This window comes from Monocercomonoides exilis, assembly GCF_001643675.1.
Source record: "Monocercomonoides exilis strain PA203 chromosome Unknown scaffold52-633478, whole genome shotgun sequence".
Lineage (NCBI taxonomy): Eukaryota > Preaxostyla > Oxymonadida > Polymastigidae > Monocercomonoides > Monocercomonoides exilis.
Genome location: NW_027150597.1, coordinates 337,840 through 355,225, shown reverse-complemented (window position 1 = coordinate 355,225; position 17,386 = coordinate 337,840). Strand labels below are relative to the sequence as shown.

General features: G+C 42.1%; 3 protein-coding genes across 3 annotated transcripts; 2 read left to right on the top strand and 1 right to left on the bottom strand.

Moving 5' to 3' along the window:
- Positions 1-6: 6 nt before the first annotated feature.
- On the top strand, positions 7-7,372 carry MONOS_1579 (uncharacterized protein; the record flags this gene model as incomplete). The annotated part of the gene is made up of 6 exons (XM_067868686.1): positions 7-18; positions 85-111; positions 212-286; positions 348-426; positions 488-2,263; positions 2,551-7,372. The coding sequence occupies 6 exons, from the start codon at positions 7-9 to the stop codon at positions 6,501-6,503; spliced, it is 5,922 nt and encodes a 1,973-aa protein (XP_067720665.1). The 3' UTR covers positions 6,504-7,372.
- A 33-nt stretch (positions 7,373-7,405) lies between these two features.
- Positions 7,406-10,904, bottom strand: MONOS_1578 (uncharacterized protein). Its single transcript, XM_067868676.1, has one exon. It carries the CDS (start codon positions 10,756-10,758, stop codon positions 8,089-8,091), a length of 2,670 nt encoding a protein of 889 aa, XP_067720664.1. The 5' UTR covers positions 10,759-10,904; the 3' UTR covers positions 7,406-8,088.
- A 541-nt stretch (positions 10,905-11,445) lies between these two features.
- MONOS_1577 (putative Kinesin motor domain) lies at positions 11,446-17,376 on the top strand. The gene is made up of 3 exons (XM_067868665.1): positions 11,446-11,496; positions 11,589-12,076; positions 12,153-17,376. The coding sequence occupies exons 2-3, from the start codon at positions 11,597-11,599 to the stop codon at positions 17,055-17,057; spliced, it is 5,385 nt and encodes a 1,794-aa protein (XP_067720663.1). The 5' UTR covers positions 11,446-11,496; positions 11,589-11,596; the 3' UTR covers positions 17,058-17,376.
- The last annotated feature ends 10 nt before the right edge of the window (positions 17,377-17,386 follow it).

The following is a 17,386-nucleotide window of genomic DNA, read 5'->3' as shown; positions in this document are numbered from 1 at the left end:
TCTGAAATGAAGAAGAAGGTTTTTGATAGATCCATGTTATTGAAAATATGGGTATAATTTTCGTTTCATTTTCTTGAATTCAAGAGGAGACGGGCCATTCTTTGTTTTATCGTATGCATTATTTTTTACATCATTATTTTAATTATTATTTTTTTCATGACCTTTTCTTTGACACTTTCTTTATCTTTGTCATTGATTTTATAATGAAAAGCGTGCAACAATGATTGATACCTATTCTCCATCACAAAATAAATTAACTTTGCACACAAATTCCGGTCGGTTTCAGGCTTGCTTTTAAAATGCACGATTTTTAGGCTTATAAATTATTTTATAACATGTTTATTTAGAATAACAAATCTCCTGCCTCTTCCAATTCACCTCCATTGCACAAAGCAAGCAAAACTCACTCTGAATTTTTTGAAGAAGGTATTGAAAACGAGTAATTATTGGAACATGAACCTTTTTTATTGATTGATTATTTTTTTAGATTTCTCAATTCTCCCTCCTCTTTCAAAGGAGCGCATATTGTTGAAATTTTCCCATCCAAAAATTAATACACGATTAGACGAAGCACCCCAGCAAGCGATGACAGAGCAAATTTTTGGCCTATCGGATTCTCCCAAGCAAGTCCTTTTCCCTCCGCTTAATTCTGGTGACGACGAAAATTGGAAACCAAAAAAACACTTACCAAATCAGCAACACTTTAATGAGAGTAAAAAGCAAAGAACCACAGATCTGAATCCAGATTCCGCGGTCTTTGTTGGGTTGATTGCATCTAGCACTCCTTCTTTGACATCTTCTCCATATGTTACTAATCCACGTCCCCGAGCTTCTTCAGCAATGCGAGTACTAGGTAGCTCCTTAACGTTTTCTCAAGCGTCAACGGGCCCTGAAAGTCCTCTATATTCTCCGCTACAGAGAAAACAGAGGCAGAAAGCTAATCCTTCAAGAGAGGATGGCCATTCTCCCTCAAAGCAGATGCCTTCATCTCTGAGCGACAGCTTTGAGAGCCAGTCAGATGCGAACGAAGACAGCGAGGCGATGCCGGGAGAGAAAGACGACAGGCCAGAGGCTGACGAGGACTACAGCTCAGACATCGCCACAGCCCAGCACGAAGCGCGAAAAAACGAAGATGCGCTGAACACCCCTCCTCAAACGAGAAGGCGCAACACGCTCGCAAAGACGAGTCCTAAAGAGCTCAATCGCAGCGAGAGCCAGAGGAGAGACGCTTTCGGAGCAGAGCCGCCGTCTCCGCCGTCAGTCACCAAGCACCGGAAGAGCCCGCTCTCTGCCACCAACTACACTTCCTCCTCTTCCTCCTCTTTTACTTCTTCACCTTCTTCTCTTTCCCTCTCTTCCTCAAAGCTGTTCTCCCCCGATTTCTCCACGCCTTCCGTGGGTGCTGCGCGGCTCCGTGTGCAGTCGTCATCGGCGCCTCTGCAGCGGCAGGTGCCGACAGTCAAGTCGCAGCCGATTATCCCAGCCATCCTCATCCCCTTTCTCTCCCCCTCTGCCTCGCGCACAGTGCTCCAGCTGCACACAGACAGGAACCCGCGCCAGAGGCAGGCGAAGTCGTCGTTCGGGACACACTCGCCGCTGAATAGGAGCAGCACGACAGACTCGTTGGAAGGAGGGAGAGAGAGGAATGGGAATGGCAGAGGAATGGAGATGGTGCAGGAACAAGAGCAAGAGCAAGAAGGAGAAGAAGGAATTGAAGAAGGAAGAGAAGGAGGAAGAGAAGGAGGAAGAGAAGGCAGAAGGCGAAGCAAAAGAAGAGGGGATGGGCTGATGTACAAACAGCGTTCTGCGTCATGCGAGCCAGTGTTGCGGCACACGCGCCGAGGAGACACAGAAAGAAGGCAATCTTCACTGGGCTTTTCTTCTTCTCTGTCGACGCTGCCGTCTGCTGGAAGGAGGAGAGCAGGAAGAATGTCTCCGTCTCCGAACCGCCGGGCGATCTCGTTCTATTCTGTTGCTTCACCCGGTGTGAATGAAGGATATGGAAGGCATTCATCACTTGGGATGTTCTCAACCACACAACAACAACAACAACAACAACAAAGAAATAAACAGGCGAAGAAGACGAAGAGGAAAGAAGGGGAAGAGAAGAGCGATGTGCTTGCACCGATCCAGACGCAGCAGAGGAACAGGCAGAACACACGAAGAATGAACGGGAGTGGGAATGGCGATGACGGAGGAAACAGACAGAGAAGAAGCAGGTCGATTTCTTTGAGCAACTCTCCAGCTGCGACAAGAAGAGGAGGTGTGCATTTAGTGGAGAATTATCAGGCAAATGGCGATTAATATTTCATATTTGTATATTTTTATTGAAAATATTCTTTTGCATACAAATTTAATACTGAACTTCATAACTATTATCATATTTACCACCATCCATCCCTCCCTTCATCCATCCATCCATCCATTCAACAACAACAACAACAACAACAACAACAACAACAACATCATCATCATCATCATCATCATCATCATCATCTTCTTCTTCTTCTTTCTCTTCCTCTTCCTCCCCCTCTCTCTCCCTCCCTTCAGAGAAGTGGAAAGAGCGAGTGCATGCCGATGTCTGGTCGCGTGCCCTGCAGCGTATTTCAGAGCGTCTGGCGAAAGAAGACGAGAGGACAGCGCAGATGGAAGAGAGGCTGCGGCAGTCGCGTCTGGCTGAGCAGCAGCGGATGAGTCAGCTGCGTTCAGTCTCTGTCAATGCTGGCAGACAGACACCTCTTTCACGCTCGTCGTCGTTTGCTGTGTATTCTTCTGTGCATTCGCCAGTGACGCTGGTGGAAAGCGACAGAGAGAAGGAGAAGGAGAAGGAGAGAGAAAGAGAAGGAGAAAGAGAGAGAGAAAGAGAACTGAAGACACCAGGAGAGGAAGAGGAAGGCGGAGATTTGTGGGGCAGAGAGAAGTGGGTGTCTAACAGAGGCAGAATGCAGAGGAGGACGTACAAGACGAAGAGGGAGCTGGAGGAAGAAGAGGAGGAGAGGAAGAGATTGGAGATGGAGGAGCAGAGGAGAAAAGAAAGGAGGGAAAGATTGGAAAGAGAGAGAAGGCAAGAGGAGGAGAGGGCGAGGAGACAGAAGGAGGAGAGGGAGAAGAGGGAAGCAGAGAAGAGGCTGAAGGAACAGAAGATGAGGGAGGAAAGAGAAGAGAAAGAGAGGAAAGAAAGAGAAAGGGCAGAGAGAAAGGAGAGGGAAGAACAAGAAATGAGGGAGAAGTATGAAAGAGAACTGAAAGAGAAAGCAGAGCTCCATCGGATTCAGAAGCAGAAGATGATTGAAGAAGAAAGGAGGAGAAAAGAAGAAGAGGAAGAAAAGAAGAGGAAGGAGAAAGAAGAGAGAGATAGAGTATTATTGGAGAATTATGAGAAGAGGGAAAGAGAGAGGAAAGAGAGAGAAGGGGCAGAAAGGGATTTGGAGAGGGAGAAGATGATTGAGGAGAGGAGGAGGCAGAAGAAGGAGAAGGAAGAGAGAGAAAGAGCAGAGAAGGAAGAAAGAGAGCGTATTGAAAGAGCGAAGAGAGAGAAAGAAAGGGCAGAGCGGGCAAAAGAAGAGGAGGAAATCAAAAGACAGAGGAAAGAAGAGGAAGAGCGGAAGAGGAGAGAAAGAGAGGAGAAGGAGAAAGCAGAGAAAGAGAAGAAAGAGAGAGAAGAGAAGATGAAGAGGGAGAGGTTGGAGCAGATACGAAGAGAAAAGGAGGAGATGGAGAAGAAGCTGCAGGAAGAGAAAGAAGAACAAGAGAAAGAGGAAAGGATGAAGAGAGAAAGGGAGAAGAAAGGGAGAGAAGAGAAGAAGGAGAAGGAGAGGAAGGAGAGAGAGAGGAAAGAGCAGGAAGAGAAAGAAAGGAGGGAGCAGATGAGGATTATGAAGGAAGAGAAAGAGAGGAAAGAGAAAGAAGAAAGAGAAATGCAGGAGAAGCTGGCAGAAGAGAAGAGAGAGAAGGAGAGGCAGTGGAGAGAGGAGAAGGCGAGGCAACAGAAGGAAGAGAGGGAAAAGAAGGAGAAAGAAGACAGAGAAAGAAGAGAGGCAGAGGAGAAGAAGAAGAGGGAGCGAGATGAGGCAGAGCTGAAGGCGAAGATGGAGAGGGAGAAGCAGAAGGAGCTTGAAAGGCAGCAGAAGGAGGCTGAAATACTGGCACGGAAAGAGAGGCAGGAGAGAGAGAGGAGAGAGAAGGCGAAGAGAGACAAAGAAGAGAAAGATAAGAAGGAGAAGGAGGAGAGGATCAAACAGAACAGAGAAGAGAAGGAGAAGAGGGTGGCAGAAGAGAATGTGAAAGTGGAGAAGGCGAAGAAGGAAAGGGCGGAGCAGCTGAGGAAGAACAAGGAGGAGAGAGAAAAAGCAGAGAGGGAGAAGAAGGAGAAGGCAGAGGCAGAAAAGAGGGAGAAAGAAGAGTTTGCACGGAAAATGAAGGAGGAGAAGGAGAAAGCAGAGAGAGAAGAAAGAGAAAGGAAAGAGAGAGAGAAGGAGAGAGAAAGAGAGAGAGAAAGAAGAGAGCAGCAATTGAAGGAATGGAAAGAAAAAAGAGAGAAAGAGAGGCTGGAAAGGGAAGAGCAGGCGAGGAAGGAGCTGATAGAGAAGGAAAAACAAGTCAAAGCGATTGCAGACGAGAAGGAAAGAGAGAGGGAGATGGAGAAGATGATTGTGGAAGAGGCAGAGCGGAAGCTGAAGGAGGAGAGGATGAAGAGGTTTATGGAGAAGCTGGAGAGCGAAGCAGAAAGTGCGAGCGATGCCTCAGAAAAGGAGGATCCAGAGGAAGTTGAGAGGAAGAGGAAGGAAGAGGAGGAGATGAAGGAGAAGAAGAGGAAGGAGAAGGAAGAGAGGGAGGAGAGGAGGAGGAAAGAGAGGGAGGAGAGGAGGAGGAAAGAGAGGGAGGAGAAGAAGAAGAAAGAGGAAGAAAGGAAACAGAAGGAAGAGAAGGCCAAACAAGCAAGAGAGCTGAAAGCGAAGAAAGAGCAAGAAGAAAGAGAGAGAATAGCGAAGCTGAAGCAAGAGAAAGAGCAGAGGCAGAGGGAGAGGAAAGAGAAGCTGAGGAAGATGGAGATGAACCGGGAGAAGAACGAGGAGGAGGAGAGGAGGATGATGTTGGAGGAAGAGCTGAGGCTGCTGGGAGAGGAAGGGCGGAAGGAGCGTCTGCAGCAGGAGGAAGAAAGGAGGAGGATGTATGCTGAGCAGCAGATGATGAAGAGGGAGGAGATTCTGATGAGAGACTTTTGCGAGGAGGAGATGAAGAGGAAGATGCAGGAGGAGCAGCAGAGGAAGAGGCAGCTGTATGAAGAGTACCACAGACGGAAGAGGGAAGAGGCAGAGCTGAAGAAGAAGAGGAAGATTGAAGAAGCAAAAGCGAAGAAGAAGAAAGAAGAGGAAGAGCGCAAAGCGAGGGAGAAGCGTGCGAAGGAGCTGGAGAAGTACAAAAGGCAGCAGCAGCTGATGCGAATCAAGGAAGTGCAAGGAAAGCTGTCAGAAGTGCGGGAGAGAGAAAGAGAGACGCTGCAGCTGATAATGGTGGAGCACCAGAGGAAGATGGACTTTGTGAAGAGAAGGCGGGAGGAGAGGAAAGAGTGGAAGGAGAGGATCAGAAGAGAGGAGGAGAAGACCAACAGATTGGCAGTGGCAAAGGCACAAGCAGGAGAGACAGAAGAAGGAGAAGGAGAAGGAGGAGAAGATCAGACGCCAGTGATGACGAGTGATGAGCTTCTGGCGCTGAAAGTGAAGGAGAAGCAACGGCGGAAGTCGGAGCAAGAGCAGGAGAAGCAGCGGCAGAGGAATGTGCAGAGGGAGATTGAGAGGCAGATGGATGTGGAGACCGAAGAGAGGAAGAAGCTGGAGGCACAACTGGACGAGCTGATGATTGAGGCAGGGATGCAGCCACAGCCACATATTGATACCTTTGCGAACTTGAGGAAGAAGCAGAGGAGAAGCAAGGAGGAAGGAGAGGGGGAGGGAGAAGAAAATGAAGGAGAAGGAGAAGGAGAAGGAGAGGAAGGGAATAAAGAGAAGAAGAAGAAGAAGAAGAAAAATAAGAAAAACAAGAAGAACAAGAAGAAGAAAGGAGCGAATGGAGATGCAACAGACAATGAAACAGAAGGCACCGAAGGCAGAGAGACGACGATTGACGACTCACAAAGTGAATACAGCGATGCCGAGACCGACGAAGACGATGACGACACAGAGGCGAATGAGAGAGTGCAGATGAGGAGAGCGAGAGAGAACAGGATGCTGCGGCAGGAGTCGATGGCGATACGCGAGGCAGAGGCAGCGATGGCAGCAGACGAGGCAGCTGAGAAGGGGACAGCACTTACTCAATCACAGTCACAGGCACAGCTGGTTTCGACAGGTGCTTTGACATCACTCGCTCCGACATACAATCAAATTGCTTCTTCTTCTCTTTCCTCTTCTTCTTCTTCACTAGCGAACTTGCTGTCTCCTCAGCTGCGCTCTTCCTCTTTGAAGACGTCAGCAACTGTGGATGATCTCCTGACAGATGCACAGTAAAACCATTATGTTTCATTGAAGAATGTTGTCAATGAAAACAAGAGATAAAACGTATAAAAGGAAAGAGAAAAAAAACTGGGTTTTTTAAATCTTTTTTAACTTCTTATTTTTTTCGGAATCCAACAATTTGGTTTCTGTATATCGAATGAGCATATTGTTTGCTTTTATCCCCCCTCCACCCTCCACCCCCCACCCTTCCTTCCCCTTTCCATTCTGATCTTCCGATGAACGATTCTTTCTCTGTGTTATGAATAAAGTTTTGCCTAAAGTCATTTTGTGCTTGTTCAATGTATGCTTTTTTCTGTTTGTGTGATATCTGAACTATTCTTCTGTCTCTGTCTTTCTTGTCAAAAATTAAAAAAAAGAGAGGTATTTTTTCTCTAGTCAGCTTCGTTTGTGTCTATATATTATTGAGAATAGGCCATTTCTATTGCACGCACCTTGTATTTCACTTTCCACACACTTATTTTATGATTATATTTTTAAAATAAACCCAGTTTTTCTTTTTTTCTGTTTCTCTTATGAAAATTGAATGAATATGTGCCTTCTATCTCTTGCCATTGGCTGTTGCTGTGCCTGGCGTCTTCACGTTCCCGTATTGTTTTATCTGTTTTATCTTTTTATTACATAATCCTTAAATATTTCTTGATTTGTTAAATTCTTGTTATGATCTGTGTTATTTGTTTTTAATTTTCAGACCATTAATAATTGTTCATTTCATAAAAGTTTTGCTTTTTTTTTCCCCTGCTCATTTGTTTAATAGCCATTTTTCATTTCATTTCATCGTTATGGATATGTCATAATAGCAAAGATGCTGGAGTTTTGCATATGCGAGCGCACATTGCCAAAACATTAAGCAGCCTTTTCCAGTTGTTGGGGAATATTCCAAGAGCTGCTTAAAGAAAGTATGAATATTCGAAATGAAATGAAACACAATAAAAAAAAGAAGTATTCATCAAATGTTTTTCCAAACGTTTCAGAAAAGAACGATAAATGGAAAAAGACCAAATGAGGAATAGTTCATTCAAAAAGTGTGAAAATAAATAGCAAAAGAAAGAACGAACGAAAAAGAACGATGAAAAATTCTGTGATAAAAAATTAATACTGCTAATCATTTTTTAAAAATTATTTAAGAATAAATATATTCCATTGTAAGAAACTGGATGTCGAAAAATAGCTAAAAAAATAAATATTGAAAAAAATATAATCAAAACATATGAAGAAAAAAGATTGCAAAAGTCACTCATTTTCGTTGCAAATATAAACCTGTGAAGCAACACACACATACACACACCAAATGGAGAAGAGGAAATAATAATAATAAAAAAAAAAAGAATTTATATTGTTCTTAAAAAGATAATGAGATTTGAAAGAAAAAGTAGCAAAATACATACACAACATAATGCAAAAGTCAAAAATTTCCTCAAAAATTAAAAAAATAATCTCAAACAAGACAGAAAATTAATATGTAAGATAATAAACCAGCAGGAAAAAATGGAAGAATCAATGAGATAAAACAAAGAAAATATATATCTCATCTCACAGATAGCAAAAAATAAAAAACTTATGAATACTGCCATTATATTCAGAACTTCCTACTTGCACAATGTTTGTCTGTTGGAGAAAGCGAGAAAGAATCGCTTGGCGTTGAGATGTCAGCGTGTGGAGTGGCTGTATTGTTGAGTGTTTGCGCAGATGAGAGCTTCAAAGGAGGAAGTCTGACAGACATCAGCTGTGAAGTGACAGGCAATGAAGACAATGAAGGCAATGAAGATGAAGAAGAGGACGCAGATGAGGAAGGTGAAGAGGAAGCAGAAGAGGAAGCAGACAATGAAGTAAAAGAGGGAGAAACTGAGGAGGAGGAGGAAGAGGAGGAGGAAGAAGCTTGAATGCTCAATGAAGCGATTGAATGCGATAGAGCAGTGCGAGCTGAACGAGGGCTGGAAGAAGAAGGTGAAATGTTGATGGGTGAATACCCAGAGTATTTAGAGAGATAAGGTGTGGAGCAGAGAGGAGAGGAGGAGGTGGATGAGGAGGTGGAAGAAGAAGAAGACGATGACGACGAAGAAGAAGTGGAAGAAGAGAAGGTTGAATTGAGCAAAGAAAAAGAAGAAGTGGAGGAAGGAGAATATGTTGGCTTGTGTGATGGAGAAGAAGAAGGCTGAGCATTTGCAGTCTCAATCGAAAGCGATCGCGCTGGATGCTTCTTTGAAGAGTGACTCAGCTGATTCTGCTGCTGTTGATGCTGAAGCTGTTGATGTTTATGCTGCTGGAGTGTGTCAGCAAAAGAATAAAGCATAGCTGATGGATCAGCCGGGTGCACTGAGCTGTGCAGAGAAGGCGACACTTGCGAAGAAGGAGAGGTTGGTGTTGGCGACACAGCCGCACTCAAATGCGATGACTGGTTAGCCTGCGGCGACTGCGGCAGAAGAGACAAAGAAGACAAGGAGGAGGAAGAGGAAAAAGAGGAAGAAGGAGACGATTGAGCAGAACGAGAATGTTCTGAAAGCAGAGCCGGCTGATGGCGCAGCTGCAGTTGTTGTTGCTGCTGCTGCCTCACTTTGATTGGAGAGCGGCTGCGGACGAAGTGAGGCGAGGGAGAATCTGCAGCATTTGCATCGACATCCAGCGGATCAAGGATGTCCAGGTTGAATGAATTGGGCAGGAGATACGAGATCTTCGAGTCTGAGTTTGTGTGCTGATGCTGCGGAGAAACAGATGAGGGTGCAGCAGCAGAATAAGAATAAGAAAAAGAATAAGAAGATGAAGGAGAAGGTGAAGAAGTAACTGAAGAAGCAGCAGCATTATTATCTGAAGAAGAACCTGCAGGGTTGAAGCAGAGCTCGGGGATGACAGAGGAGAAGTCGAGGATGGTGGAGGAGCGGTCAGATGAGACAGACACACTGCGCCTGAAGTGAGACAGAGAGGAAGGAGAGGAAAGACGATTGTGCGGAGAATGGGGAGAATGGGGAGAATGAGGCGAGTGTGGGGAAGTGGATGCGTGGTGCTGTGCGAACTGAGGAGACAGAAAAGAAGAAGTGAAGGATGAAGCAGAAGAGAACGATTGCGAAGACTGAGATGAGGTTGGGCTGCTGCTGCTGCTGGAGAGGAGAGGAGAAGAAGACTGCGAGCTGCATGTGCTTAGGGAGTTGGTAGAATGAGGACTGGCTGAACACGGCAAAGGCGGAAGGCGAGACGGAGGTGCCACACGTGGAGTGCCATTGGGAGATGTGCCGGCAGAATGAGGTTGATAGTTGGATTTGAGAGACTCAGGACTCAGAGTATTTTGAGGGGTGTGGAAGAGAGAGTTCTTGGTGCGATGGGAAGAAGAAGAAGAAGTTGCAGCAGTAGAAGAGGAAGAGGAAGAGGAAGGGAAGGAAGAAGGAAACGTAGAAGTGGGCGAAGTGACAGAAGGTGGCTGTTTGATGAGCGAGCGAAGTGTTGGCGTTTGCTCAACAGGCTGCGGAAGGATGTTGAACAGCGAAGTGAGTGAGGCGTCGTGTGCCGAATGCTCGCTGCCTGAAGAGATCGTCGATGAAGAGAAATCCCTCAACAGCTGGCTCCCTTTGCACTTCATTTCGTTCTCATTTGATTCAAATGACCTCCTCTCATGTGCTGTTTTTCTGTCATCAATGAGAGTGAAGGATGGCCCTGACAGAGAAGCGGAGGGGGGAAGCAAATGAAGCGACGAATGCACCCCGAGTCTGGCTGAGTGAGGCGTTACCTCCTCTTCTTTGGGGCTTGATGGAAAATCATCTGACAATGGAATTTCTATAAACTCATTCTTATTTTTGCCTTTTTTGCTTTTTTCTTCGTTTTTCTTGTGACTGTTTTTGCTTGAAGCGTCGAATTTGTCCACAGTTGCTTCGTCGTAGTCGTCATCCTCGTCGCTCCAGTCTGCATCGCCAAACATGTCCATGTTGAGATTTATCGTGAAATTCTTACTTCGTGTCTGCGGTCTCATCGTATCCTTGGCGCTTTCCACTTCCACCGGAATGGTTGCTGCAATGGCGTTTGCTTCGCCTTCTTTTTCATTCGTCTTCGCCTTCGTTCCAAAAGAACCAGAATCTTTGCTTCGGATTGTTCTGACCTTAGGCGTAGGGCTTGAAGCTTTCCTCTCTTGCAATGAATACTTTCTTTTTGGCGAATGAGGAGAATCAAGTGATTGATATGTACCGTATTTTTGTGATGCAGCTTCGCAACTATTGACTGAATCATCCCAAGCCGAGTCGTTAACGGGAGGAATTTCAAGCATTTTAACTTTTTGCGCAGTGTGAAATTTTTTCGTGTTTGATGATCCATTTATCAAGGGAGGCAAAGAATAAGATACTTCATCTCGAAGAAAATAATCAGCACTAAAAATTCATAACATTTAAAGTCAAACAAAGCTATTTGTCAAAAGGAATGTCTATTTTAAAAAACGTACAGCTTTGATGGAAAAACACTAAGTCTATTAAGATGTTTACATAACAATGTAATATTTTCAGGGCACAGCCAAGAAAAATTGTGTTGATCTTCTGACAAGTATTTGAGCAAAGAAGATATTTCATTTAGTGAAATCCCTTCACTTGGATTTTTCAGTGCAATTGCTCGTTGCTTAACACAAATAAGAAGCAATTCTAATAGATTCTAAAAATAATAGAAAAAGTATTTTCGATTAAAATTCAGAAATCAAATTGCTGAAATAAAAATCAAACATGTGTGCTTTCATTTTTAAAATCTTGTGGAATGATTTTGATAATTTTTCTAAAATTAAAAAATATGAAATTTCCAAACACAAATAAGGCCAAACTGTTCTAGTGAACTGTATAAAGAAATAGCTTCCTCGATATTATGTAATTCATCTTCTTGTATTGCCAACGATAAATCTACAAGAGGGAAAATTGACATTCAACAAAAAATTATAATTAAAGGTTGACAAATAAAATAATGTTATGTATCATGATCAGAGTGTTTGAATAAAAATCTACATAAATAAGCTATATCTCCTGAAGTATGTTGTTTTAATACTTTTTTCATTTGATATATATGAAAACAAAATTTGTTTCAAATGACAATATTTGCTGCAATTTTGTTATTTATAAGTTTGCTAAATGGACATAAGCTTTTTCCATGTCATAAGTAGAGTTAGTCCAGAAGTGAAATCTGAATTGAACTTTATTGTTCCGCAGAAACCTTCACAACTTTATGTAACTTCGCAGCCTTTTGAAATGGAAAATGAAATAAGTCAAGAAACACCTGATAATCTTGTGGAATCCACTGAAAACGAAATGGAACAGAAAGAAAAATTTGTAGGCAATTTCACATTTGATTCGTTATCAATCGCATCTCCTCAAAATGTGTTTTATCAAAATAATGTCAAATCATATACAGAGGAAATGCTCAACGGAAACAATTCAACTATTTTGATATTCGGTCCAAGAAGATCTGGAAAGCAATACACATTTCAAGGAACCTTAAGTAACATTACAAAATTGGGAATTATACCTCGAGTTGTACTTGATATACTCCTTTCTCTATCAAAATCGAAACAAAATCAACAAAAACAAGCACTATTTGCTTCAATGACAATGGTTTTTCAATTTAAAAATTTTCATTTTTTCTTTATTTTTTGATTTCATTAAATTGAATGTGAATATTTTTCTTTAGTTTTATAATGAGTCAATTTATGATCTTTTGAGGAATGTGAATGACAAAGAATCAGAATCCATGACAAGTGGTTTCCCCCAGGGAGCAAAAATATCGTTGACGCCACAAAGAAATGTTCAAATCAACAATGATAGTGGCTTGAAGCTACGAGAAGACAAAGATCGAGGAATGATGGTTGTTGGAGCAGCCTGGAGGAGAATTGCATCTGTGGATGACATTTTGTCTGTGCTGAAAGTTTCAGATGAAAATGTAGAATTTAGAAAAAAAGCAGGCCAAAAAGCTTGCATTGCGCATATCGTTTGCTCACTGGAACTCCGTTATCTCGATGAATTTGGACGAGCCAGATTAAATCAGACTCCTGTTAAGATGAACATTGTCAAGATGGCAAGGTGGGAGCCTGGAACAAGTCAGTCATTCTCTTCAACCGTCCAGACAACTTCCACAGCATCTGCTTCAACCATTGCATCAATGGCAGCCATGAAATCAAAAGTCTACACAGCTTTTTCAACTGTGCTGCAATGCCTTCACAGCAGAAAAGTGCTGGAACGAAGCCCGATATTAGACAAAATTCGAGCATCTTTATTGGAAGAGCTGCAAAATGAAGATGATTGGAGAAGTGAAGAAGAGGAGAATGAAGAAAAACAAGACACAAGTGAGGAAGATGCTCAAACAAAGAGAGAGAAAGCGCACCAATGTCTTGTTGATCAGATGATACAGACATGGAAAGCTGAAAACTTATCAGCGAAGCCTTTACCACATGTTCCATATCGTGATTCAAAACTTACCTATTTTCTGAAGGACACGCTGAACGAGAGAAGCAACATTCTTTTCATCCACACACTTATCCCAACAATTCCAGTCAAACAAGCAGAGACTTTGCCACCTCATTCATCTTATTCACCTTCATCAAGTTTGACTCGAACTGCATATCCTTCGAGTGTTACTGAAAGTTTAATTATTCCTTCATCTTCCAGAAAGCTTGCCGAGGATGTTCTCTCATCACTGCGATATACTGCACGAATCAGAGCATTCTGCCGAGCCGGGCTGACAATGCTGATTGAATCTGAAGGAAAGAAGTTCGAAAGAGAAAAAGCGAGGCTGTTTTCTTCGAAAACAGATCAATTTTTGGAGGAAAGAGTTGACGAATACGTCAAAATGGAGAATGATAACGAAACTTTCAGAGAAGAAATTGACGAAAAAGAAGCAGAAGAAGAAAAGAAAGAGGATAATTTGGAATCTACCGATAGACGTGAAGAGGAAAATTATGTTGCAACCGGACCAGAACCAAGAAGCGAAATATCTTCAAATTCTTTAGAAAAAAGTCAGGAAAAGCCTAAAGAGCAACTCACTTCAACTAAGCGTTTGCCCCCTCGTCCGTCATCTTCCCAGATCATCACTCCACGCATCTACAACATAAATCCAATTCATAACGAAGCTAAGCCACAGCCTTCCGCATCTTATCAGTTGCCAACTCAACCGAGCTCTGCAACTATGCGATCTCTTTCATCTCCACATCGCCTTCAGTCCTCTCTTGCCTATTCTTCTCCATCTCAGCTTAACTCCTCACAATCTGCCACTTCAACGCCGTCTCGCTCTCGATATTCACCATTTTCTTCCACTGGCACTTCTCCTGCTTCCACAAATGCCGCACTCACATATTCTCCAACATATCATCACTCGCCATCATCACCAAGAGAGCTTCGTCCAATTTTCAGCAACTTATCGTCATCTTTGAAAAAGGCACCAGTTAAATCTACCACCACAATGTCGAACTCCATTTCTGTTCCGATGTATCAGTCTGGAAAAGTGACAGAAAACCAACATCTTCGCGATGTTATCAGGCACCTTGAAGCAATGCTTAGCGAAAGAGATGACTGGATCAATGAAATGAAAGAGAGAGAAAACAATGAAAAGGAAGAACAGGAGAGGAAGATGGCACAGAGAGAAAAGGAATTAACAAGTCAGCGAGAAAAGAAAAATGAAGAACTTAAACAAGAACAAATCGAAAGAAGCAGAGTTGAAGAAGAATTGAAAGAAGAAAGAGAAAGGTTAGCGTATTTAGAAGCTGAAAGAGAAGAGGAGAAGAAACAAGAAGAGGAAGAAAGGAATCGAATGATTGAAGAAATGAATAAAGAAAGACAGGAATGGGGTCAGAAAGTGGCTGAAATCGAAGCAGAAAAAATGGCACTTCGAAAAGAGGTGAACGAGTTGATGCTAAAAGGAAGGGAGCAAAGAGAAGCTGATGATAAAAAGACAAAGATGAGACAAGAAGAATGCGAAAAGGAAGCAGAATTGAGAGCTTTAATGTTGGAGATGATGAAGAATGTGAAAAACATTCTGATTGAAGGAAAGAAAAAGAAATTTAAGGATTTGAAAAGCAAGCAGGAAGATGCTGAGGGAATTTCACCAGCAGAAAAAGACTTTTCGATTACAAGTCAAAAAGAATATGTGGATGATGATGAGGAGGAGGATGATCTCTTTGATTTGATTGAAGAAAACCAAGTATTATCAAATGAAGAAAAACAACCGGCTGGGCCTGACAACGAAACAGATAGCCAACAATTAAAAAAGCCACAGTCACCTCAATTGCTTGCTATTCAAAGAGATCAAAACATTGCCGAACGCTTATTCCGTGCTATTGTGAAGGAAGCAGAAGAAACCAGAGATATTGTTGCTGCAGCTGAGGCGACTGCAAACAAACGTCTTTTTGAAGACATATCTGAGATGAATTCGCTTCTCAGTGTTCATTTTGTTCGAAAGAAGGAAAGAGAATCTGAACAGAAATTCGTTGACGACATGCTGAATCAAGTGAAGCACAAAAATAGAGAGAGAATAGAAAAGAGCGGATATTCATCAGAGAAAGAAGATGATGATGAGAACACTGAGAATGCTTCAAATAAAAGTTTGGTTGATATAAATCCAATTGAAAAGGAAGAAGACGAAAAGGCAGAAAAATTGCTCAAACATCTTTCTGATATTTCCGAATTTTTAACGAATTCAACACAATCACCAGTATCACGAATGGCTTCAAAACAAAAGATACAGAACATTAAACCAGACAATTCATCCAAAACAAACAACACATCACAATCTTCATTGCAGCATTCTCTCAAAGAAGAATTCGATATTTCCTCTGTAATTCCTCTCATGGGCCGATGCTTGCACACTTCTGTTTATCTCTTGTCATCGTCTCTTCCTGTTGTGAGGCAGCTGCAAAATGACATTCTTGTTGTCTGCAGCCAACTGAAAGAGGATTCAATCATAAAACAAGAGCTCCTTCGGCAGATGAATAAGCAACAGGTTCTTGTCGGTCTTAAGGCAGCTGAAGCAGAAAATGAGCTAAAGAACATCGAAACACTTGCTCGATCTTATTTAGAGAAAAGAGAGGCAGAAGATGATGAAGACAAGGAAAAGAATCCAAAGAATGGAAAAGATGGAAATGAGCCTGAATCTGCTGGCTTGAATGGTATCGCTCAAACTTTTGAGGAAGTAGCTTCAGTTTCTGATGATCATAGGCAAAGCACCGAAGAAGATAACGAGCTTATGGAATCTCCATATAAATCATACTGTGTTCAAACAAAAGATATTTCAGACCAAATTGTGCCTCTTCAAGCAACATCTCTCACAGACACTGCAATTAATCAGCTTTCATCTCCATTTTCTAAGCGTGTGATGCTGATGAATCAGAAAGAGTCAGATGAAGATCCATCCAGCAAGCAAACGAATGACGAAGAAAGCAAAGAGATTTCAGATCAACACCATGCTGAAGAAGATGAGACAGAGAATTGTGCTTTTGATCCAACACAAACTCTTCCTTCTCGAAAGCAAACGGCTTCGTCATTTGAAAAATCAAATTCTTTGTTTGGAGCGACGGACATAACACCACTTGTGATTGAAGAATGGTGCCGCGATGCACTCATCCCATTCAACCGAACAATGCAGCAAGTCATGAACCTCATAAGCATCATCGAAGGCGAAGTTATGAAGATGGAGGAATACACTGAAAAGAGAGAGATCTCACTCGTGAACCTCAAAAAGCTAATCGACAAAGTTAAAGCTGAGCTTAAAAACGAAAAGGATATTGGAGAGCAACGAATGAAAGAGATTAGTGAGGACTTTTTGGACACACTTCACAAGCATGGTGACAGGTCTTCTCTTCTCTCATCAACCATCAGATCAAATGAAGAGAACGATATTAACACGGATGGTCAATCAAATAAGCTAGATAATGCAAATAGCGAAGGATGCGATGATTATTTGTTGGATGAAGCTGATTCTGTGCAAGATGAGAAGGCAGACGACAACACAAAAGATATCTCAAATGAACAGATTTCATTTTTCCAGCCTCAGAATCCCTCAGAAAATGGGAAAGGTGAACAGTCTTTTTCGTTTTCAGCGGCTGGAACTTCGCTTTTCTTCTTGCCTGAACTCTCAGAATCAACAGAGCATTCACAAATGAGACAGAAATCCTCCTCTTCCTCTTCTTCTGCTTCTGCTTTAAAGACACATTCTCCGATGCTAACGTCTTCTTCATTCCAAAATCAATCATTTTCTTCAATGTTGCCTTCTCAATCTGATTCAATTCATTCATCAGAAGATTCACTTCAAACAAGCATATCTTTTCTCTCACCAACGAGCGGAAAATCATTTGTAGCGGATAACAAACAATTTAAAAGCAAGTTATACCAAAATACTCGTGCTCCAAAAACAAGCAATGCAAATGAATTTCGTGCTCCTTCAAAAAGGAATGACCAAGAAAACATACATCCCATGAAGATATCCTCGCGCAGTGATAATGATTCAAGAGATAAGAAGAAAACACCACTTCAGCAAAAACCAAAGTTCAAGACAGACATTGCACCGACTTCTCTTGAAGAATGGGGAAAATTGATGGGAAGTGGGTGATAACTTGTTGCTTAGATTGTATTCGTATAAATATCCATTTCGATAATTTTATATTTTTTTTCATTTTTCTTTGTTAGTGTTTTATATTTTTTCTGTGTGAAAAAATGATTAGAGCATTTTGAATGAAACATCAAAGTGATGTTTCAATTTGTAATTTCTGGTGTATTCATTTTGTTCTTGTATTTGGCGATTTTTTAAACACTAAAATTTTCTGAAATATATTCTGAGCGAATTAATTTTTGTTGAAGTGCAATTTTCAATTTTTTCATATATCTGGCTATCATAATTTAGCATCTTTCACAAGCATCGAAGGCAACTGACAAAATTTC